General features: G+C 39.3%; 1 protein-coding gene across 1 annotated transcript; it reads right to left on the reverse strand.

The window, feature by feature from the left end:
- Positions 1 to 8,844: 8,844 nt before the first annotated feature.
- On the reverse strand, positions 8,845 to 9,849 carry LOC126080088 (olfactory receptor 6A2). The gene has a single exon (XM_049891395.1). It carries the CDS (start codon positions 9,847 to 9,849, stop codon positions 8,845 to 8,847), a length of 1,005 nt encoding a protein of 334 aa, XP_049747352.1.
- Between the last annotated feature and the right edge of the window lie 9,342 nt (positions 9,850 to 19,191).

The raw sequence follows: 19,191 nt of genomic DNA on the forward strand, positions 1-19,191 counted from the left end.
GCATGTATATGAAATGAATATTGAATGAACAAGTGAATTAATGAATGCCTTGAAGCATTGGACTCCACAAGAAATAGGTCAGAGGCAGAGAAGAGTGATGTCAGTGCCTCAGTGGCAGGAGGCACATGTCTATCATGCTGAATGAACACTGTTAGGCACATCCTTAGCTCGTACACTCAGGCTGCTTTCATGACAAGCATATCCACAAGGACATTGGGGGTGAGCTCTGTTCTCAAGTCACTTGGTAAGTCCATGTCCTTAAATATTAGCCATTGCCTCAGGCCAGAAGGATGAGGAGAGGGGGAAGCAGGAGGATGGATGAATGCAGGACTCATAAGGCTAGAAGATAGAATTATTTGTGACCCAGCCCAACTATTTTAGTCTGTAATTAAGGAAATGGTTACTACTGTGTCATCTCTTGAAAACACATACAAATAAATGTGCATCTCCATTAAATACCACTCTCATCCATACAGCCTGACTTCAAGTTCTACCTTGTAATCATTGCTTACCCTTTCCAACTAAATCTCTGTTCACCATTGCCATTTCCTTGGCAGAGAGAGGGTGGAAGGCCAAACAGGTTTCACCATGGTATCCCACTAGACTAGAGACCTTCTGGCCATACCTCATGGCAAGGGACTAAAAGGTAAAATGCTGGAGTACAGATTATTGGCCCCTCTTTTCCATAACAGCACACACTAGCACTGCTCAGTGCTGCCTGCTGGCTGGGAAGAGATTATCCCTCATCTCCCACCTCCAACTCATACCCTAATCCTGAGGTAGCTCAGTAGTAAGAAGTTCCTGGTCTAGCTCCTCATTACCTTTGACCAAAATCTTTTGCAGGGGAGAGGAAGAGGAATCTGGTTCTGGATTCAGGGAGTGGCAAGTTTCTCCCTTATTGTAGACTCAGTAGGAAGGAGCATCAATGGAGAGGTTCCTACGCTTCAGAATGTTCGTAACGTAACACATTTCCAACATCAGCCACACAACTTTCCACACATTCACCTTTGCATAGCGGTTAAGTGCACTGACTTTAGAGTTAGACCACAGCTTGGGTGTTTGTTCCATCACCTGTTAGCTATGCCATCTGAAACAGGCTACTTAACTATCATGTACTTCAATATCTTCTCCTGTAAAATGGGCATAATGACAATAATGCCTATTTTACAGGACTGTTGTGAGAATTAAACATGATAATGCATGGAATGCAGTTTATATAGGACTCGGTCCATGGTTATTCTCTATAGGCATTTTAAAAAAAAATTTCCATTGTGCTCACTCAATAATATGTGCTCACATTTTTTTCACCCATGGATGCTTTTTTTTTTTATGCTCTTATACACACACAATCTGTCATTCTCTTTTACTCACTTTTCCTGTCATTTCTAGGGAATGGGGTGGCCTGAATTTCCTGGAGAACAAGATTATAGCATCTTTGAAGAGCTCTGAGTTACAGATCTTTCATGCCTTCCTATTTATCTTCTCTCTGACATAATGGTTTCATATGCTCAAATTGCATTCATATACTCAAGCACACTCCTATTCCCTTCGTATTCTCCTCCACTCTTGTTGCCACAAACGTGTCTTCAATAGGCTCTACTGTGAAGAATGAATGGATACAGAATCATCTTTCTTCTATTTTCCTTGTTTTCAGAATCAAGAGCACTGAATGGCTTTCTACCATGTCCTAGGAAAGAAGTCCTTTTTATCATACATAGGACTTTTTTTTTTTTCAGTTCTGTTTGTACTTGTTCACTGACAGGTTTTTTTTTTTATGCTTAGTTTTGCTGTTATTTCTTTAAAAGGGGGATAAAGTTGATAAAAGGAGGCTTTATTGTTTATAAGGCATGATAGACTTTTTTCTACAATCACAAAAAATTGTTTTTCTAATTTTTTTTTTTTTACTTTTATGGTATAATCTCCCTAGCACTGGCGCCCTTAAACCTTTTCTTTTTCTGCTTCAATTTTTTGTTGCTGTTTTTGTACTTAAACTGAAAGTTTTCAAATGAAGTCAGTCTTTCATACAAAATCTTATACACACCTTGCTATGTACTCCTAGCTGCTCTCCTCTTAATGAGACAACACACTCCTCCTCTCCACCCTGTATTTCCTGTGTCCATTCAGCCAGCTCCTGTCCCCCCTGCCTTCTCATCTCTCCTCCAGACAGGAATTGCCCACATAATCTCATGTGTCTACTTGAGCCAAGAAGTTCACTGCTCACTAGTATCATTTTCTGTCTTATAGTCACTGACAGACTTTTTCTGGAACAAAATACCCTTTGTGTACTACGCCAACACTCAAAACATCCAGCACCTTCCCAAATTCCCCCAACCTTACGTAAATATGTACTGTGCACTGACTCTTCATTTTCCAGTCATTCCCCACAAAACCTTCCTCCTGTCCAAGAATACTATTTTTCCAATTACAGCCATTTTTCCAAGTCCTTCCTTCCTTGGAGCTTTCTTCGGGATCAGACAATCTCTCCTGATACCTTCAACCACTCACCATGGTCCATCTATCCTCTTTTTGAGAATGAAAAATTCTTCAGACATTTATACGAATCACAGGAAGACAGACTGCTTTGCAGATTTTTATACTCCTTGGAGATCCCCATCCAGTCTTTGCTTAGACTGCAGCGTAGTTATTGCAGCACTAAGGGAAGAAGCCAGAAGCAGGGACAGGAGAGTATATTTAGGGCTTGCTTACTTTTCGCCCCTGTCTTCTCCCCAGGAGACTCACTTACACTCAGTCTGGACCAACTCTAGGGAAACACTGTGTGTACTGCCAAGACTATGTCCAAGGGACCTGGACAGGCAAGGTGAACTCCATCCACCTATCAATTTCTGTTTATACCTGGGCCATGTTTCTCTGGGCCTGTGGGTGTGGTGTGGTCCTCCCCTTTTCCTCCAATATGCCAGGTGATGTAACACTAAACTACTCAGAAACCAGGTTGAGAAATCTAAGCGGGTTAATAAGGTAACAGATACTTCATTTGTTCATTCTTTATCTAAAACATGTTTCCTGCTTTTATTCAGCTCTATGACCCTGGTGGAATAGTGGTTAAGTGCTACAGCTGCCAACCAAAGGGTCAGCTGTTTGAATCTGCCAGGCGCTCCTTGGAAACTCTATGGGGCAGTTCTACTCTATCCTATAGCGTCGCTATGAGTTGAAATCGACTCAGCAGCACTGGGTTTGGTTCAGTTTGGTTATGTGCAGGACACTGTGCTATACATTCTTTGGAATAAAAACAAGTAAGTCATGGTCTCTGCCCTCTTGGAATCTAACATGCTGTAAATAAAATAAGAAGTACACACTATAATCAGGGTAGGATGTGGCATGTGCCACAAAAGAGGTACAAACAAAATGCTCAAAGAACACCAAGGAGGGAGAAATGTGTTCTCATTGGGTAACCCAGAAAAAGTTTCATCAGACAGGTGTCATTCCAGACTCATGGAAGGAAGATAGTAAGGAAATAGTACATGCGAAATAATTTTGGTTCACCAGTCAGAAGACTTGGTTTCTAATCTGTTGTTGTTAGGTGCCGTCGAGTTGGTTCTGACCCACAGCAGCCCCATGTACAATAGGACGAAACATTGCTTGGTCCTGTGCCATCCTCTCAATCGTTGTTATGCTTGAGCCCATTGTTACAGCCACTGTCAATTCATCTCGTTGAGAGTCTTCCTCTTTTTCACTGACCCTCTATTTTACCAAGCATGATGTCCTTCTCCAGGGACTGGTCCCTCCTGATAGATAAAATGTCCAAAGTACGTGGCGTGAAATGAAGTGTCGCCATCCTCGCTTCCAAGGAGCACTCTGCTGTATGTCTTCCAAGAGTTTCTAATCTAGCTTCCATTATTTTTTAGACATTTGACCTTAAAAAACTATCTTCATTCCTCAATTTATTCACAAAATGGGATAGTAATTTCCTTGTCAACAACATATCATTAATTTTATGATCAAAAGTGATATACATATGAAAGCAGTTCTAAAACTGTAGTACTTTGTGACAATTACACAAAAGTAAAATATTAACTGTGCTGGGATATTAATCACAGCCAGAATTTTGGTAAGAATTGTCAAGAATGAGGGAAGAGGGTTTTTGGTAGAGAGACACCAGCATAGGAAAGAGTATAGATTAACGACAGCAAAAGGTGAAATAATGGAATAATGAAGACGCCATTATTTTCATTAAGCTATAGATCTTTTTTCTTTTCTTTTCTTTTTCAGATTTCTCTTCAAAGATCCTATAATTCTATTCTCCGGGAAGTTCAGGTTACCTTATTCCCCAGAAATGACAGGAAAAGGGAGTAAAACAAAGAGAATGAATGATTGTGTTTGTACAAGACCAAATAGGAATGAAAAAAATGTGAGCACATATGATGGTTAGAGGTCACAGAGTGGCTTGAGTTCCATCCACTGCCTTGGACTCCAGGAAGCATTAAATCATTTAATGGGCATTTCTGAAGTGTGCACCATGTGCTAAGAGCAGAGTGAGAACAGAACTCCTGTTTGTCCAGTTGTCCTAGCCTAGTGAGCTCTCAGAGTCTGGAATTAATTGTGCTCAAGTAACCATAAAATTTAGAATAGGCTGCTGGAAGTCTTATAAGATGAAGGCCTATCAGATGGACTTGTGTTTCAGCAAGTAACCAAAAGTAGCTGAAGAGAGGTGAAGCAGTGGTGGGGAAAAAAAAAAAAAAGTCCTAGGGAAACTTTCTCTAGCCCTGGAGACTCTAAAGGTCTCTGTGTGACTAAGAGGAGTTTTATGAAGAATAGGGGACTAGCCCTTCACCTATTCACCATCCATATTCTTTAAAGGTGTATGGTGAGTTGGTGCTCATTCTGGGAAACTGGGACCTCTAGTCTGCATAAAATGAGACTATGGTACAAGAAAATCCAGGAAAGCAAATGTCCACTCAAGAACGACTCTAAGTAAAGACTCCATGCTATAGGCCCTCTCTTCTCTAGTAAAGTCCACTCATGCTTGGCAGCACTGAATGGTGATATCTGAGGGAGCTGGGACAGTTCATGAAAGTGGCTAAACATATAAAGCAGCAAATGCATGTCAATTATATTTTATTTAATGATCCCTCATCAATCAGTTAAATGAAAATAATATCAATGCATGAATTTCATGAGAATTAAAAACCCAGATAAAACTTCAAAAAAGGTTTTCAATATAACACATAAAAGCAAAATGTTTGCTATATGCATCACTGTAACCAAAATGGAGGGGACAGATTACATTTATTATTATAAAGCAACTGAAATCAAGCAAAATTCCCTTAAGATTTTGTTATGAAAGACTAATAATAAAATAGTAGAATATGTTTCTTTTTTAAATTAACTTTTTGTTTTGGAATCATTTTTGATTTATAGGAAAGTTGCAAAGATAGTAAAGAGAGATCCTATATACCCCCCACCAAGTTTCAGTTTCCCATAATACTATCATCTTACATTGCCATGTTCACCTGTCAAAGCTAAGAAACCAACATTAATATATTCCTATTGACAAAAAAAATTTTTATTGACATAATTCTAGATTTTATTAATATTTTACCAGGCTTTTTTTATTATTATTAATATCCTTTTTCTGTTCCGGGAGCCAATGAAGGATACCACATTGCATAACGTTTTCATGTCTCCTTAGCTTCTTCTGATCTGACAGCTTCTAGTCTTTCCATGTATTTCATGACTATGAGGGTTTTTTCAATAAAGGGAAATAGGGCTTTCAGAGTTACAGAAAGATCATTATTTTTAAAAAGGTCTTTGTCCAGAAAGGTTTGGGAGATGTTTTCTGACTCTGTTCAACGTGAAATGTTAGCAAATAGTAAAAAAAAAAAAATTGTTAATCACACAATCTAACACAGGGTTCATAGTGGGAGAGAGATTAAAATAAAGACTGTATCAGTCGAGGTTCCTCAAAAAACGGAGCCAATAGGGAAATTTATTTGTTAAGAGATTTATTTTCAGATGATTGTGGGGGCTGTCAAGTCTGAAATCCATAAGGCAGCCCAGAAGGTCGGAAACTCAACAAGATTTGATGCTGCAGTCCTGAGACAGAAGTCTTCTTCTCTGGGAAACCTCAGTTTTGGCTCTTAAAGGCTTCTAAACTTATTGGAGGAGGCCTACCCACGTTATTGAGGGTAATCTCCTTTTCTTAAAGTGAATTGATTATAGACGCTAACCATATCAACAAAAGACCTTCACAGCAACACCTTGATTAGTGTTTTTTTTTTTTTTTTAATAACTGGTCTAACTAAGTTGACACATAAAATTAACCATCAGAAAATCAAAAAGAAAATTGAGACCATACTGTGAAGAACCTTGAAAGCCAGACTAGAAATGTCTATATTGTTTTGCTCCTGATATATTTATTGTCTCTGACCACTCTGAATAGCATTCCAACCTGAATGACCCAGTCTGATTCCATCCGTGATTTCCTTGTGCTGGTACAAGGAACTGGAAATTCTCCCAAGAACTGCCTTGGCAAATGGGAATTATGAAAGTGTTGCATTATCTATGCAATATTTTAAAAGATTGGCAGCTTAGAAAGATGGTCTGAAGCAAGCAGGATTAAATGTAACAGAATAAAATAAAGTCCTATATCTAAGTTTTGGAGAAAAATTAAGCTCATCAGTGATGGATGGGGAATACCTAACCTGATAATTAAGAGTTCATTTGAAAAATCTTAGAAGGTTTTACGACCTTAACTTCAATATGAGCCAAGAGGGTCACATGACTACTAAAATTCAATCCAAATCAAGAGAGGTGTCATTCCCTACATAGTTCACATGGACTCAAACATTTTCTCACTGAATGATGAACATGTTCAGGATATTATGCTAAACACTGTTTCTATACTTGAAGTATTTGGCTTCAATTTTTGAAGTCAGAATTAAAAGTGTTTTTTTCACTTGAAAAAAAAATAATGCATCTTATTGTAAAAAGCTTGGAAAATAAAGAAAAGCACAATAAAGAAAACCAACATCATGTTTTTATTTCTTATAACAAGAGTGATTCAATAAGGGAGGTTCATGCAACAGTGATGCCTAGAGGAGGACATTTCCTCTCCAGACCGCTAACTTCATTTCAGAAACTTATTCCTTGGGGACAACTGGGAGACAGACTTTTGATAAGCTTTATATACAATCATTTTTAAATTGTTATAATTCCTATGAGGTTATGTAACTATTTTGGCACAAATAGAAATGTACATTATATAAAAATTTTTAGTAAGGAGAAATAGCAAATAATGTTCAATATTATTACTGTTAGCATCTCACATACTTTATCAAGCAGCAGATGACTATAAAAAGATGGGCAGTAACAACAGTTGCCTCCAAAATCTGGAGAGAGCAGCTCCATGCAGGATGCTGTCATCAGGGTTCTGGAACTCGGGTGACTCTAGAGAGCTGGGTTTCTAAAAATCAGTGCTGACATACCCTCTAACCATCCCTCTGTCTAGATGAATAAAGCTGTATGTCTTATCAGCTAAGATGTTTTCATTTAAATAAATATCTTGGTCACAATGCTTTTGCCACAAAATACAATTAATAAGAGTAAGGGGTCCATTGCATAGCTACAGGTAATATTTGAGGGTAATTCCTTCTAGTCCTGTATAAATAAATACGTATGAAAGCTAATTTTAATACTGTTACATAATCTAATCTTTTCATTTAATGTATTAGGAATATTTTTGTCATTAACTCTATTTAGATTATTTTGCTTCAATGTTTGCATAGTATTACATTTAATGTATGAACTATAAATTATTTAACTAATGCTACTCATGGAAGTTTAGCATATTTCAATTTTTTGTTATTATAAATATCTATTTACGTAAATCTTTCTAAATCAAAATGGTTTTAATATTTTTAGATTTTGACAAATTTTCTTCTAGCAAGGTTTTGCAAATTTGTACCTTTCCATATCCTAGTCATGTATAAGGAGTCTAGTTCCAGCACCTGCCAACCCTATCTACAGGTATGACACACATGCCTTGCATACAGGGCTCCAAATTATATTTATTGATTATATTATCCATGTGCTAGATACTCTTCTGGGCCATGGTGAAAAAATTAAAAACAAACAATTGTGTTCCCTGTCTCTATGGAGGTTATAGTTCAATGAAACTAAATACACAATTGCTCAGCCCCTAGTTCACTGTGACTCCTGTTCAATGTGAGCGCTAACCTTGGAAAATGAGGAAGTGAAGCTAGAAACTACTATAGTCGAGAAAGTGGATAGTTGCCCACACAAAACTTATGATTTTCCTATCTCCTTGCCTTGGAACACATTGGAATGATCACCTGCTGGTCTCCTAGGCTGCAGCCAGTGACCTATGGCAAGAAGGGATCTCATCCAAGAGTCCTCTAATAGTTTTCCTTAAGATAGTCCATGCTTTCTTGAATGGTTTCCTCCTTCTGTCTCTCTTTTATTTCTTCTGCCTCAGGGCTAAAACCAGGAGCATATCCAGAAAGAATCATTTAGGGAGATGCTAGTTCTGCATTTGTTTGTTTATCTAAATATCGAAGTTCAGTCATTTCTTCTGCTCATGGCTAATCCTTTCCATTCCTCCAGAATGCATGATTCATGGAATCTGTTTTATATAAATTACAATAGAGCAGACAACATCTGACTAACCTCCAGCTTATATTTTACAGCTCTGTTCTGTGGAAATCCAGCTTCTCCTTGCAATTCATCCTTCTTCTTCTTCCTAGACTAGTTACAAAGACTTACTCCCAGTTCCATGGTGGTGCCTATGAAATTCTACTCTTTAATTTAGATACTAAGTGCTCCACTGGACTTCATAGTAGACATGGATCCCAAGCTTAAGAGCATATTCTAAGGCTTAGCAACTCCCTCTGATGTATCTCTACTAGCTTTCCTGGGGTTAGTATCCTGGCCCTTGTATACAGGCAGAGTACGGTGTAGGGCTCGCTTGACCTCTTGGTTGCACAAGCAGTATATGATGGGGTTCAGCAATGGTACAATGACAGCACAGAGAACAGAGACCAGCTTGTTAGTGTCAAACGTTGAGAGTGCCTTCGGTCGGGCATAAATGAAGATACTTGCTGCATAGAAGATGATCACAACAGCGAGGTGAGAGGCACAGGTAGAAAAGGCTTTGTGGCATCCAGTAGCTGAGGGGATGCGCCTCACAGCACCAACAATAGCCATATAGGAGGCCCCAGTAACAGAGAGAGGCCCCAGCAAGATAAAAATGGCCACGACAAAGTCTGTAAGCTCAGCCGCAGACGTGTCAGTACATGAAAGGTTGAGCAATGGGGAGGCATCACAGAAAAAGTGGTTGATGATGTTGGGGCCACAATAAGAGAGGCGAGAAATTAGAAAAACTTTGACCATAGAGATGCCAAAACCTCCAGCCCAGGAGCCAGATGCCATCTGCACACACAGCAGGCCACTGACAATGACAGGGTAGTGGAGAGGATGGCAGATGGCCACATAGCGATCATAGGCCATAACGGCAAGAAGTGCACACTCGGTGCAGCCCAGGCCCAGGAAAAAGTAGAGCTGTGCCATGCAGCCCTCAAAGGAGATTAACTGTCCACCATACTGTTCAGACCCAACAAATCCAGCAAGCATTTTTTGAATCGTCACGGTGACATACCAGATCTCCAGGAAGGACATATTAGCCAGGAAGAAATACATGGGTTTGTGGAGGGTGGGGTGGTTTCTAATTGCCATAATGATCAGTGTGTTTTCAGTCAGCACCAATATATAGGCCAGTAAAGAAAGAGAAAACAATAGTGCCCGCAGTGGCATAGGAGCTGGGAAGCCCACCAATACAAACTCGCTCACCCTCGCGCTCTGGTTCCTCCATTCCATGGTGTTGGGCTTGTCCAATGCTCCTCAGAAGATGAGAATGCAGAGTGTCATCAGAAGGCAGCAGAAAGAGCCCAGTGTTTCTCTTGGTCAGAGATATGTCATTAGAATGCAATGTGTATAGTCAGTATAGAGCTGAAGTCAGTTTTCTCTTTTTAAACTGGAAATGAGCTAAGACAAAAGTGGACACAAATAAATGGCTTTGTATTGGTCACAGGAAAGGAGTCTGTGCTGGCTCTTGGGGAAGCATGTATCAACAACAAAAAAAATGTGCTCAGTCTTCAAGGAGCTCATAATTTAGTTGTAGGAACACATTTTCATCTCCTCATCCATGAAAGTTTAAGGTGACAGGCCTATCCCTATACTATATACTCACCCACATAAATGGGAACCTCGAATCTACACTTATTATTCATGGCTTTTAGCCTTGATCTTTTTTCTTCAGTCCTTGCCTCACATGTTATCCATTGTGCATTTGACCTTCCTGGCCATAGACGTTCCTTTTTAATCCTTTAATTTTTGTTCTCTTCTCTACCTTTATTTTTGATAATCTGTACATTAAAAAAAAAAAAAAAGATTAGCCTCTCACACTTGGATTCTTAACTGGTCTTTTTGCACATACTCTCTTCTCCAAAGCCCAAATCTGATTATTTTACTCACGTACTTAAAACCCAAAAAGGATGCCTGGTGGCGCAATGGTTGAGAGCTTTGCTGCTAACTGAAAGGTCAGTGGTTCAAACCTGCTGCCCATTCTGAGGAGGAAAGATATGGCAGTCTGCTTCCATAAAGATTACAGCCTTGGAAATCCTATGGGACAGTTCTATAGGGTGTGAGTCAGAATTGTCTCGATGGCAATGGGTAATTAAAATCCTTCATAGTTCTGCAATAATGTTCAAGCTCCTTAATGAGGCATACAGGTACTTCATGATCTGCCACTGCTATCACTAAAACCTCATCTCCCACGAAACCTACATTGTATTTTACACCCTGAAGCTCTCGGCACACAGCATGTGCATCGCCTCCGTAGCTTTGCTCATGCCATAACCTCCCTGGGCATGGCTAACTTCTACTTAGCCTTCTAGTCTTGGCTCGTGGCATTTCTTCATGGAAAGCTTTAGTTATCCTTCTTTCTTTCCTCTCCCCATCTCAGGTTTGATGAGGTGCCTCTTATTACTGTTCCATTAGAGCCGGTGGACAACTACATATCATTTTACTTGCTATATCACTGCCACAATTGCTAAATTCGCTATAAAGGATGAACTATGTTGTTGAAGTGGCCCGTAATGGTGATAGCAAGGAACAGACATAATTCCTTGAATGTCACCTGGGTCTCTCAAACACAATATGTCCAGAAGAATATTTCCTAAGTCTGTTTTTCTTCTATCAAAATTAATGGCATTAGTTTTCATGTAATCACCTATGTCAGAAATTTGTCATATCTGTACTCTTTCTCCTCTCCTGTTTCTACTGCTTTCCCCCAGTCCCTTATACCTGGTCCTTGCTATTTCTTGATTTAACTATTTCAACAGCCTCTTATCTGGTCTTTATGCCGCCAGTCTTAACCCTCAGCAATCTAATCTCCACTTGATTCTAGAAGGAAATGTCTATGCAGACGTCTGACCACAAGGGCATCCAGTTTTGTAGAACACATACAACAACCCCTTACATTGCATCAAAATGTATTTCCTTTCAACCTTTATACAACAATCCAGTCATGGAACATTATTTTCATTTTTCTAAGCATGTCACAATATTCTCTAACTCTGTGACTGTGCACATACCCTTCTCTGTCTGAAACACCCATCCCTGCTCCGAGAAATTCTTATTTATCTTTGAGATCTCAGATCCTTGTTTATCTCCCCTTCAAAAATATCCCTATTTCTGCAGACACAGTTAGAATACTTACTGATATTTCCATCTCTCCTTTTCGCAGTGGTTCCTATTATACGGTCTGTTTATAGTAACTGATCAGTAAAGACATTATATAGTTAGATTGATGCATGAATGGTTGGGCAAAAGTGGAAAAGGTGTGATATGGGCAGAATAGTTGAACTGCAGAGAATATGACTAGAATATATAGAAGACAGAATGAAAAAGGATTTGGCAGGAAGTGATCAGGAGTAGAGAATGGATTGACAGAAAATTCAACAGAGTTGGAATGATATGTAGAGAAGTTTTTTTTTGTAGAGAAGTTAGGCATTGAATGAAAAAGAGAGAGTAGATTCAAGATAGAACATAAGAAATTTAGATTTAGATTAGGGAGATAAAACTTCATATGGATAAGATGGATAATGTTTGAGAAAGACAAACGTGCTATAGGGACAACAGATCTAATGATAGATCAGGTGAAGAGAAGTAAAATACAGAGAGGATAAACTAGGAACGGAGGATCAGAAAGGCAAAGTATGAATAAAGAGACCAGGTATGAATGAAAAATAAAAATAAATTGGTAACAGTCTAAATATCAATAGAGTGGTCCAGATGTGGAAAATGTTGATAGGAGTTTTGGTTTTATTAGGTGTACATAGGAATAAGAACATGGATGTATTAACAGAAGTAGAGGGAATATGGTACAATTGACCACATGAAGAGAAATGCAGAAGATAACAGAATCCACTCACTTTATTCTGATGTCTTTGACTCAAACCCTCCTGAAATGGCCAGACTGGTTAAAAGAGCACTGATGGAGTGTGTAAAAGAAAGTTGAAGCATTGGTAGAAAGAAAGATCCTACAGATATTCCACCTTTTCTTTCTCCTGTGGTCAGAGAAGTCTGACAAACCAGGAAAGAGTCTTTTATCTTATACCTCCCCCCTTTAGTTCTCACTTTACCTCCTCCCTGTGACCCTTTGGGATGGTGCTGAGGCTGGAGCCCAAGAGACCAAAAGAGATACGAGAGAAAAGAAAAATGGGACAGAGCCAAGAAAAGGATATGTTTGTAAAATTCAAAATATAGTTTACCAGAAAAGTTACATGAAAGAGGGTATATCACGATACCCCTACAACTCATGTATTTCTCTCTATGACTTCTTCCCTGTAAATCTCCACTTCTTTCCATCATGCTACTCAAAGGACTGGGCACCATTTTGTTCTATTGTATGTAAGCTCACCATGAGTTGGAGTCGACTCCAGGGCAGCTAACAAAAATAACAAGAAATATTATAAGTGGAGAGAGAGGAGGCAGGGCCAAGATGGCTGACGAGGTAGAAGCTACCTCGGATCCCTCTTGCAACAACAACTCTGAAAAACAAGTGAGTCGATCACATACATGACAATCTATGAACCCTGACCATCAAACACAGATCTAAAGAGTTGACCTGAGTGACAGGGGAGCAAAAAGCTGCACCCTGAAGCAGCAACCGCTTCTGGAACCAGCGACCCGTGCCACAGCCTTGAGCCCTCACAGTCCCGGGTGCCGAGTGGCAGGGCTGATTGCGGCTTGCTGAGGTGGGGCAGGCACAGGACACAACTCTAACCCCTAGCCCCCTGGGGTAACCTCCATAGAGACTCAGCCAGCAGAAGCAGGCTGCACACTGATGCGGCTAACGAGAGAACAAGCAACCATGGGGAAGCAGCGACTGTTTTTGGAGCCTGGAGCCAGCGTCCCAGTCAGAAAACCTTGGCGCCAGGTTTTGGACTGGGCATAGGGGAGCTGGGCACAGCATCCTGAGATGGCGCAAACATGGGACACAGCCCTAGCCCCCAGAAGTGACCTCGGGAGAAGCCCAGCCAGTGCACGCAGGCAGCACAGTGACGTGGCTGACACGAGCAGAAGTCACTGGGAGGCAGTGACTGGTTTTGGAGCCTGGAGTGTGGCTTCCCAGCCGGGAAACCTTGGCACTGAGCTTTGGACTGGGAGCTGGGGAACTGACCATGGCTTCTGAGACACCACAAGCACAGGACTGTGGGCCTGACCCTCGGGGGCAATCTTGACCCAGCCAAAGCACACAGGCTACACGCTCCTCAGGAATCTCAGATAAAACAGTCATCACCAAGCAAGATAAGTAACTTTGTCTATATTCCTGGGTGCTACTCTCTCCTATCTATCTGATCCCTACCCTCCCCTTCCCAGGCGGCTTCATTAACATTGGAATTTCCTGGACCAGAGAGTGAAGTGCTTTGCAGGGTTTTTTTTTTTGTTGTTTTTTTTTTTGACTTTTCCTAACCCATTCTCCTGCCCTGAGAGAAGCAGCTACAAAAAAACTCAGGGACCAAAAATCCTTCTCTGACTTCCCGAAATTGGACTAAAAATACAGAACCAGCTCCAGCCAAGCATACCAGTACCACAGTCTTGGGCTTTCATCCCTACAGGCAACAAGGCGGCTATTATAATGCAAAGGCAATTCTGATAGTGATCTGACTGTAATTGTTTTAGTGGATTACTGGAAAGACAATTTTCCAGGTCTGATATCTCTACCTATTAAACAGAGCCCTCACTGACCCACAATGGGGAACTGAGGGCTGAAGCTCCACCCAAACCACCTAGCCTCCTGCCATAGGGGTCTGAAGATAGTGACACCTACCAATCTGTAGAGGTACATACATTGGGTGCCTAAGGAGCAGCTGCAGAGCCCACTCACCAAAGTGCTTTAGGAATAGAGACACACCTACCTCACTGGCACTTGGGGGAAGCTTGTCAGCATCCTGCACCCCAGGAATGTGACCCCCTGCTGCTACTAGAATCTGGTGCACACAGCTATCACCACTACTCCTCTAAGCGAATAGGTGACAGTCTACACCACACACTTGGTGACCAAAAATAAGATTCTACTCAAGAATAGTGAAAAGACTCTTAGGTTTATATATCTGGTAACAGCCCAAACCAGCTGGTAATAGGACACAAGTGATTCAAAGGCTACAACAATCAAGACAGCACAATCTAGTAGCCCATCTAAGTATACTGAAAGAAAACAAGACTCAGTGAGCAAATATAAAATAAATCATTGCAATATCTTATAGATGGCTCGGAGACAGCAGTCGATATCAAACCACATAAAGAAGCAGAACATGATTGCTTCTACAACTCCCCAAACTAAAGAATCAAAATCTTTCCCAAATGAAGATACAATCCTGGAATTGTCAGATACAGAATATAAAAAACTAATTTACAGAATGCTTCAAGACATCAGGGATGACCTCAAATAAGGCAATCTACAGAAAAAGCCAAGGAACACACTGATAAAGCAGTTGAAGAAACCAAAAAGATTATTCAAGAACATAGTAGAAAAATTAATAAGCTACAAGAATCCATAGAGAGACAGCATTCAGAAATCCAAAAGATTAACACTAAAATTACAGAAGTAGACAACGCAATAGGAAGTCAGAGGAGCGGAATCGAGGAATTGGAATGCAGAGTGGGGGAGATGGAGGATAAGGCAATTGACACCAATACTGTTGAAGAAAAATCAGATAAAAGAATTAAAAAAAATGAAGAAACCCTAAGAATCATGTGGGACTCTATCAAGAAGAATAACTTGCATGTGATTGGAGTTCCAGAACAGGGAGGGATGACAGACAACACAGAGAGAATAGTTGAAGGTCTGTTGGCAGAAAACTTCCCTGACATCATGAAAGATGAAAAGATATCTATCCAAGATGCTCACCGAACCCCATATAAGTTTTATCCAAAAAGAAAATCACCAAGGCATATTATCATCAAACTTGCCAAAACCAAAGATAAACAGAAAATTTTAAAAGCAGCCAGGGACAAAAGAAAGGTCTCCTACAAAGGAGAATCAATAAGAATAAGTTCAGACTACTCAGCAGAAACCATGCAGGCAAGAAGGCAATGGGATGACATATACAGAGCACTGAAGGAGAAAAACTGCCAGCCAAGGATCATTTATCCAGCAAAACTCTCTCTCAAATATGCAGGTGAAATTAAAACATTTACAGATAAACACAAGCTTAGAGAATTTGCAAAAACCAAACCAAAGCTACAAGAAATAATAAAGGAAATTGGTCAGAAAATCAATAATATCAGATACCAACACAACACAAGGTCACAGAACAGAACATCCTGATATCAACTCAAATAGGGAAATCAAAAAAACAAATTAAGATTAATTTTAAAAAGAAAAAAAGGCTCAAATCAGGGAATCATTGAAGTCATTATGTTCAAGATCACAATAATCAAAAAGAGGGACTAAATACAGAAGGCATAGAACTGTTTTATGGAGAGGAAAACAAGGCGATATAGGATGACACAAATTAAGTTTTTACTTAGAAAAATAGGGGTAAATATTAAGGTAACCACAAAGAGATATAACGACTCCATAACTCAAAATAAAAACCAAGAAAAACGTGACGACTCAGCAAACATAAAGTCAAATACTAAGAAAATGAGGAATAGACAATTTACAAAGAAAAACACCTCAGGACGAAAAAGTAAGTGTAAAAATGAAATTGTCAACACCACACACAAAAAGGCATCAAAATGACAGCACTAAACTCATACTTACCTATAATTATGCTTAATGTAAATGGACTAAATGTACCAACAAAGAGACTGAGATTCTCAGACTGGAAAAGGAAATGCGATCTGTCTATATGCTGCCTTATATGCTGCCTACAAGAGACACACCTTAGACTTAGAGACACAAACTAAAACTCAAAGAATGGAAAAAAATATATCAAGCAAACAATAAGCAAAAAAGAGCAGGAGTAGCAATATTAATTTCTGACAAAATAGACTTTAAAGTTAAATCCACCACAAAGGATAAAGAAGGACACTACATAATGATTAAAGGGACAATTGACCAGGAAGATATAACCATATTAAATATTTATGCACCCAATGACAGGGGTGCAAGATACATAAAACAAACTTTAACAGAACTGAAAAGTGAGATAGACACCTCCACAATTATAGTAGGAGACTTCAACATACCAGTTTCGGAGAAGGACAGGACTTCCAGTAAGGAGCTCAATAGAGACACAGAAGATCTAATTGCTACAATCAAATAACTTGACCTCATAGACATATACAGAACACTCCGCCCAACAGCTGCAAAGTATATATATTTTTTTCTAGTGCACATGGAACATTCTCTAGAATAGATCACGTATTAGGTCATAAAACAAACCCTTGCACAATCCAAAACATCGAAATATTACAAAGCATCTTCTCAGACCATAAGGCCATAAAAGTAGAAATCAATAGCAGAAAAATCAGGGAAAAGAAATCAAATACTTGGAAACTGAACAATACCTTGCTCATAAAAGACTGGGTTATAGAAGACATTAAGGAGGGAATAAAGAAATTCATAGAATGCAATGAGAACAGTTCCAATCAAAACCTCTGGGACACAGCAAAAGCAGTGCTCAGAGGTCGATTTCTATCGATAAATGCACACATACATAAAGAAGAAAGAGCCAAAATCAGAGAACTGCCCCTACAACTTGAACAAATAGAAAGCGAGCAACAAAAGAATCCATCAGGCACCAGAAGAAAACAAATAATAAAAATTAGAGCAGAATTAAATGAATTAGAGAACAGAAAAAAAAAAAAAAGGAAAGAATTAACAAACCCAAAAGCTGGTTCTTTGAAAAAATTAACAAAATTGATAAACCATTGGCCAGACTGACTAAAGAAATACAGAAAAGGAAACAACCCAAATAAGAAATGAGATGGGCCATATCACAACAGACCCAACTGAAATTAAAAGAATCATATCAGACTATTACAAAAAATTGTACTCTAACAAATTTGAAAACCTAGAAGAAATGGATGAATTCCTAGAAACACACTACCCACCAACACTAACACAATCAGAAGCAGAAAAACTAAATAGACCCATAACAAAAAAAGAGATTGAAAAGGTAATCAAAAAAATCCCCCCCAAAAAAGCCCTGGCCCGGATGGCTTCACTGCAGAGTTCTACCAAACTTTCAGAGAAGAGTTAACAGCACTACTACTAAAGGTATTTTAAATCATAAAAAAGGATGGAATACTACCTAACTCATTCTATGAAGCCAGCATATCCCTGATACCAAAACCAGGTAAAGACACCACAAAAAAAAAAAAGAGAAAATTACAGACCTATATCGCTCATGACCATAGATGCAAAAATCCTCAAAAAAATTCTAGCCAATAGAAATCAACGACATATCAAAAAACTAATCCACCACGACCAAGTGGGATTTATACCAGGGATGCAAGGTCAGTTCAATATTAGAAAAACCATTAATGTAATCTGCCATATAAATAAACAAAAGGCAAAAACCACTTGATGTTATCAATTGATGCAGGAAAGGCATTTGACGAAGTCCAACACCCATTCATGGTAAAAACTCTCAGCAAAATAGGAATTGAAGGAAAATTCCTCAACATAATAAAGGGCATTTATACAAAGCCAACAGCCAACATCATTCTAAATGGAGAGAACCTGAAAGCATTTCCCTTGAGAATGGGAACCAGACAAGGATGCCCTTTATCACCGCTCTTATTCAACATTGTGCTGGAGGGCCTAGCCAGAGCAAGTAGGCTCGACAAAGAATTAAAGGGCATCTGGATTGGCAAGGAAGAAGTATCTCTATTTGCAGATGACATGATCTTATACACAGAAAACCCTAATGAATCCTCAAGAAAACTACTGAAACTAATGTAAGATTTCGGCAGAGTTTCATGTTACAAGATAAACATACAAAAATCACTTGGATTCCTCTACATCAACAAAAAGAACATCGAAGAGGAAATCACCAAATCAACACCATTCACAATAGCCCCCAAGAAGATAAAATACTTAGGAATAAGTCTCACCAAAGATGTAAAAGACCTATACAAAGAAAACTACAAAGTACTAGTGCGAGAAACTAAAAGAGACAAACATAAGTGGAAAAACATACCTTGCTCATGGATAGGAAGACTTAACATAGTAAAAATGTCTATTCTACCAAAAGCCATCTATATGTACAATGCACTTGGATCCAAATTCCAACGACATTTTTTAATGTGATGGAGAAACAAATCACCAACTTCATTTGGGTGCGAAAGAAGCCCCAAATAAGTAAAGAATTACTGAAAAAGAAGAACAAATTGGGTGGCCTCACTCTACCTGATTTTAGAAGATATTATACAGCCCCCACATTATACAGCCACAGTAGTCAAAACAGCCTGGTACTGGTACAACAACAGGCACATAGACCAATGGAACAGAATTGAGAACCCAGATATAAACCCATCCACATATGAGCAGCTGATATTTAACAAAGGCCCAGTGTCAGTTAATTGGGGAAAAGATAGTCTTTTTAACAACTGGTGCTGGCATAACTAGATATCCATTTGCAAAAAAATGAAACAGGACCCATACCTCACACCATGCGCAAAAACTAACTCCGAATTGAC

Source organism: Elephas maximus, chromosome 7 (genome assembly GCF_024166365.1).
Source record: "Elephas maximus indicus isolate mEleMax1 chromosome 7, mEleMax1 primary haplotype, whole genome shotgun sequence".
Classification (NCBI taxonomy): domain Eukaryota; kingdom Metazoa; phylum Chordata; class Mammalia; order Proboscidea; family Elephantidae; genus Elephas; species Elephas maximus.

What these genes read in the sequence shown, in the direction of transcription:
- LOC126080088 (XM_049891395.1), bottom strand. Translation starts at nt 9,849, where the DNA reads ATGGAATGGAGGAACCAGAGCGCGAGGGTGAGCGAGTTTGTATTGGTG.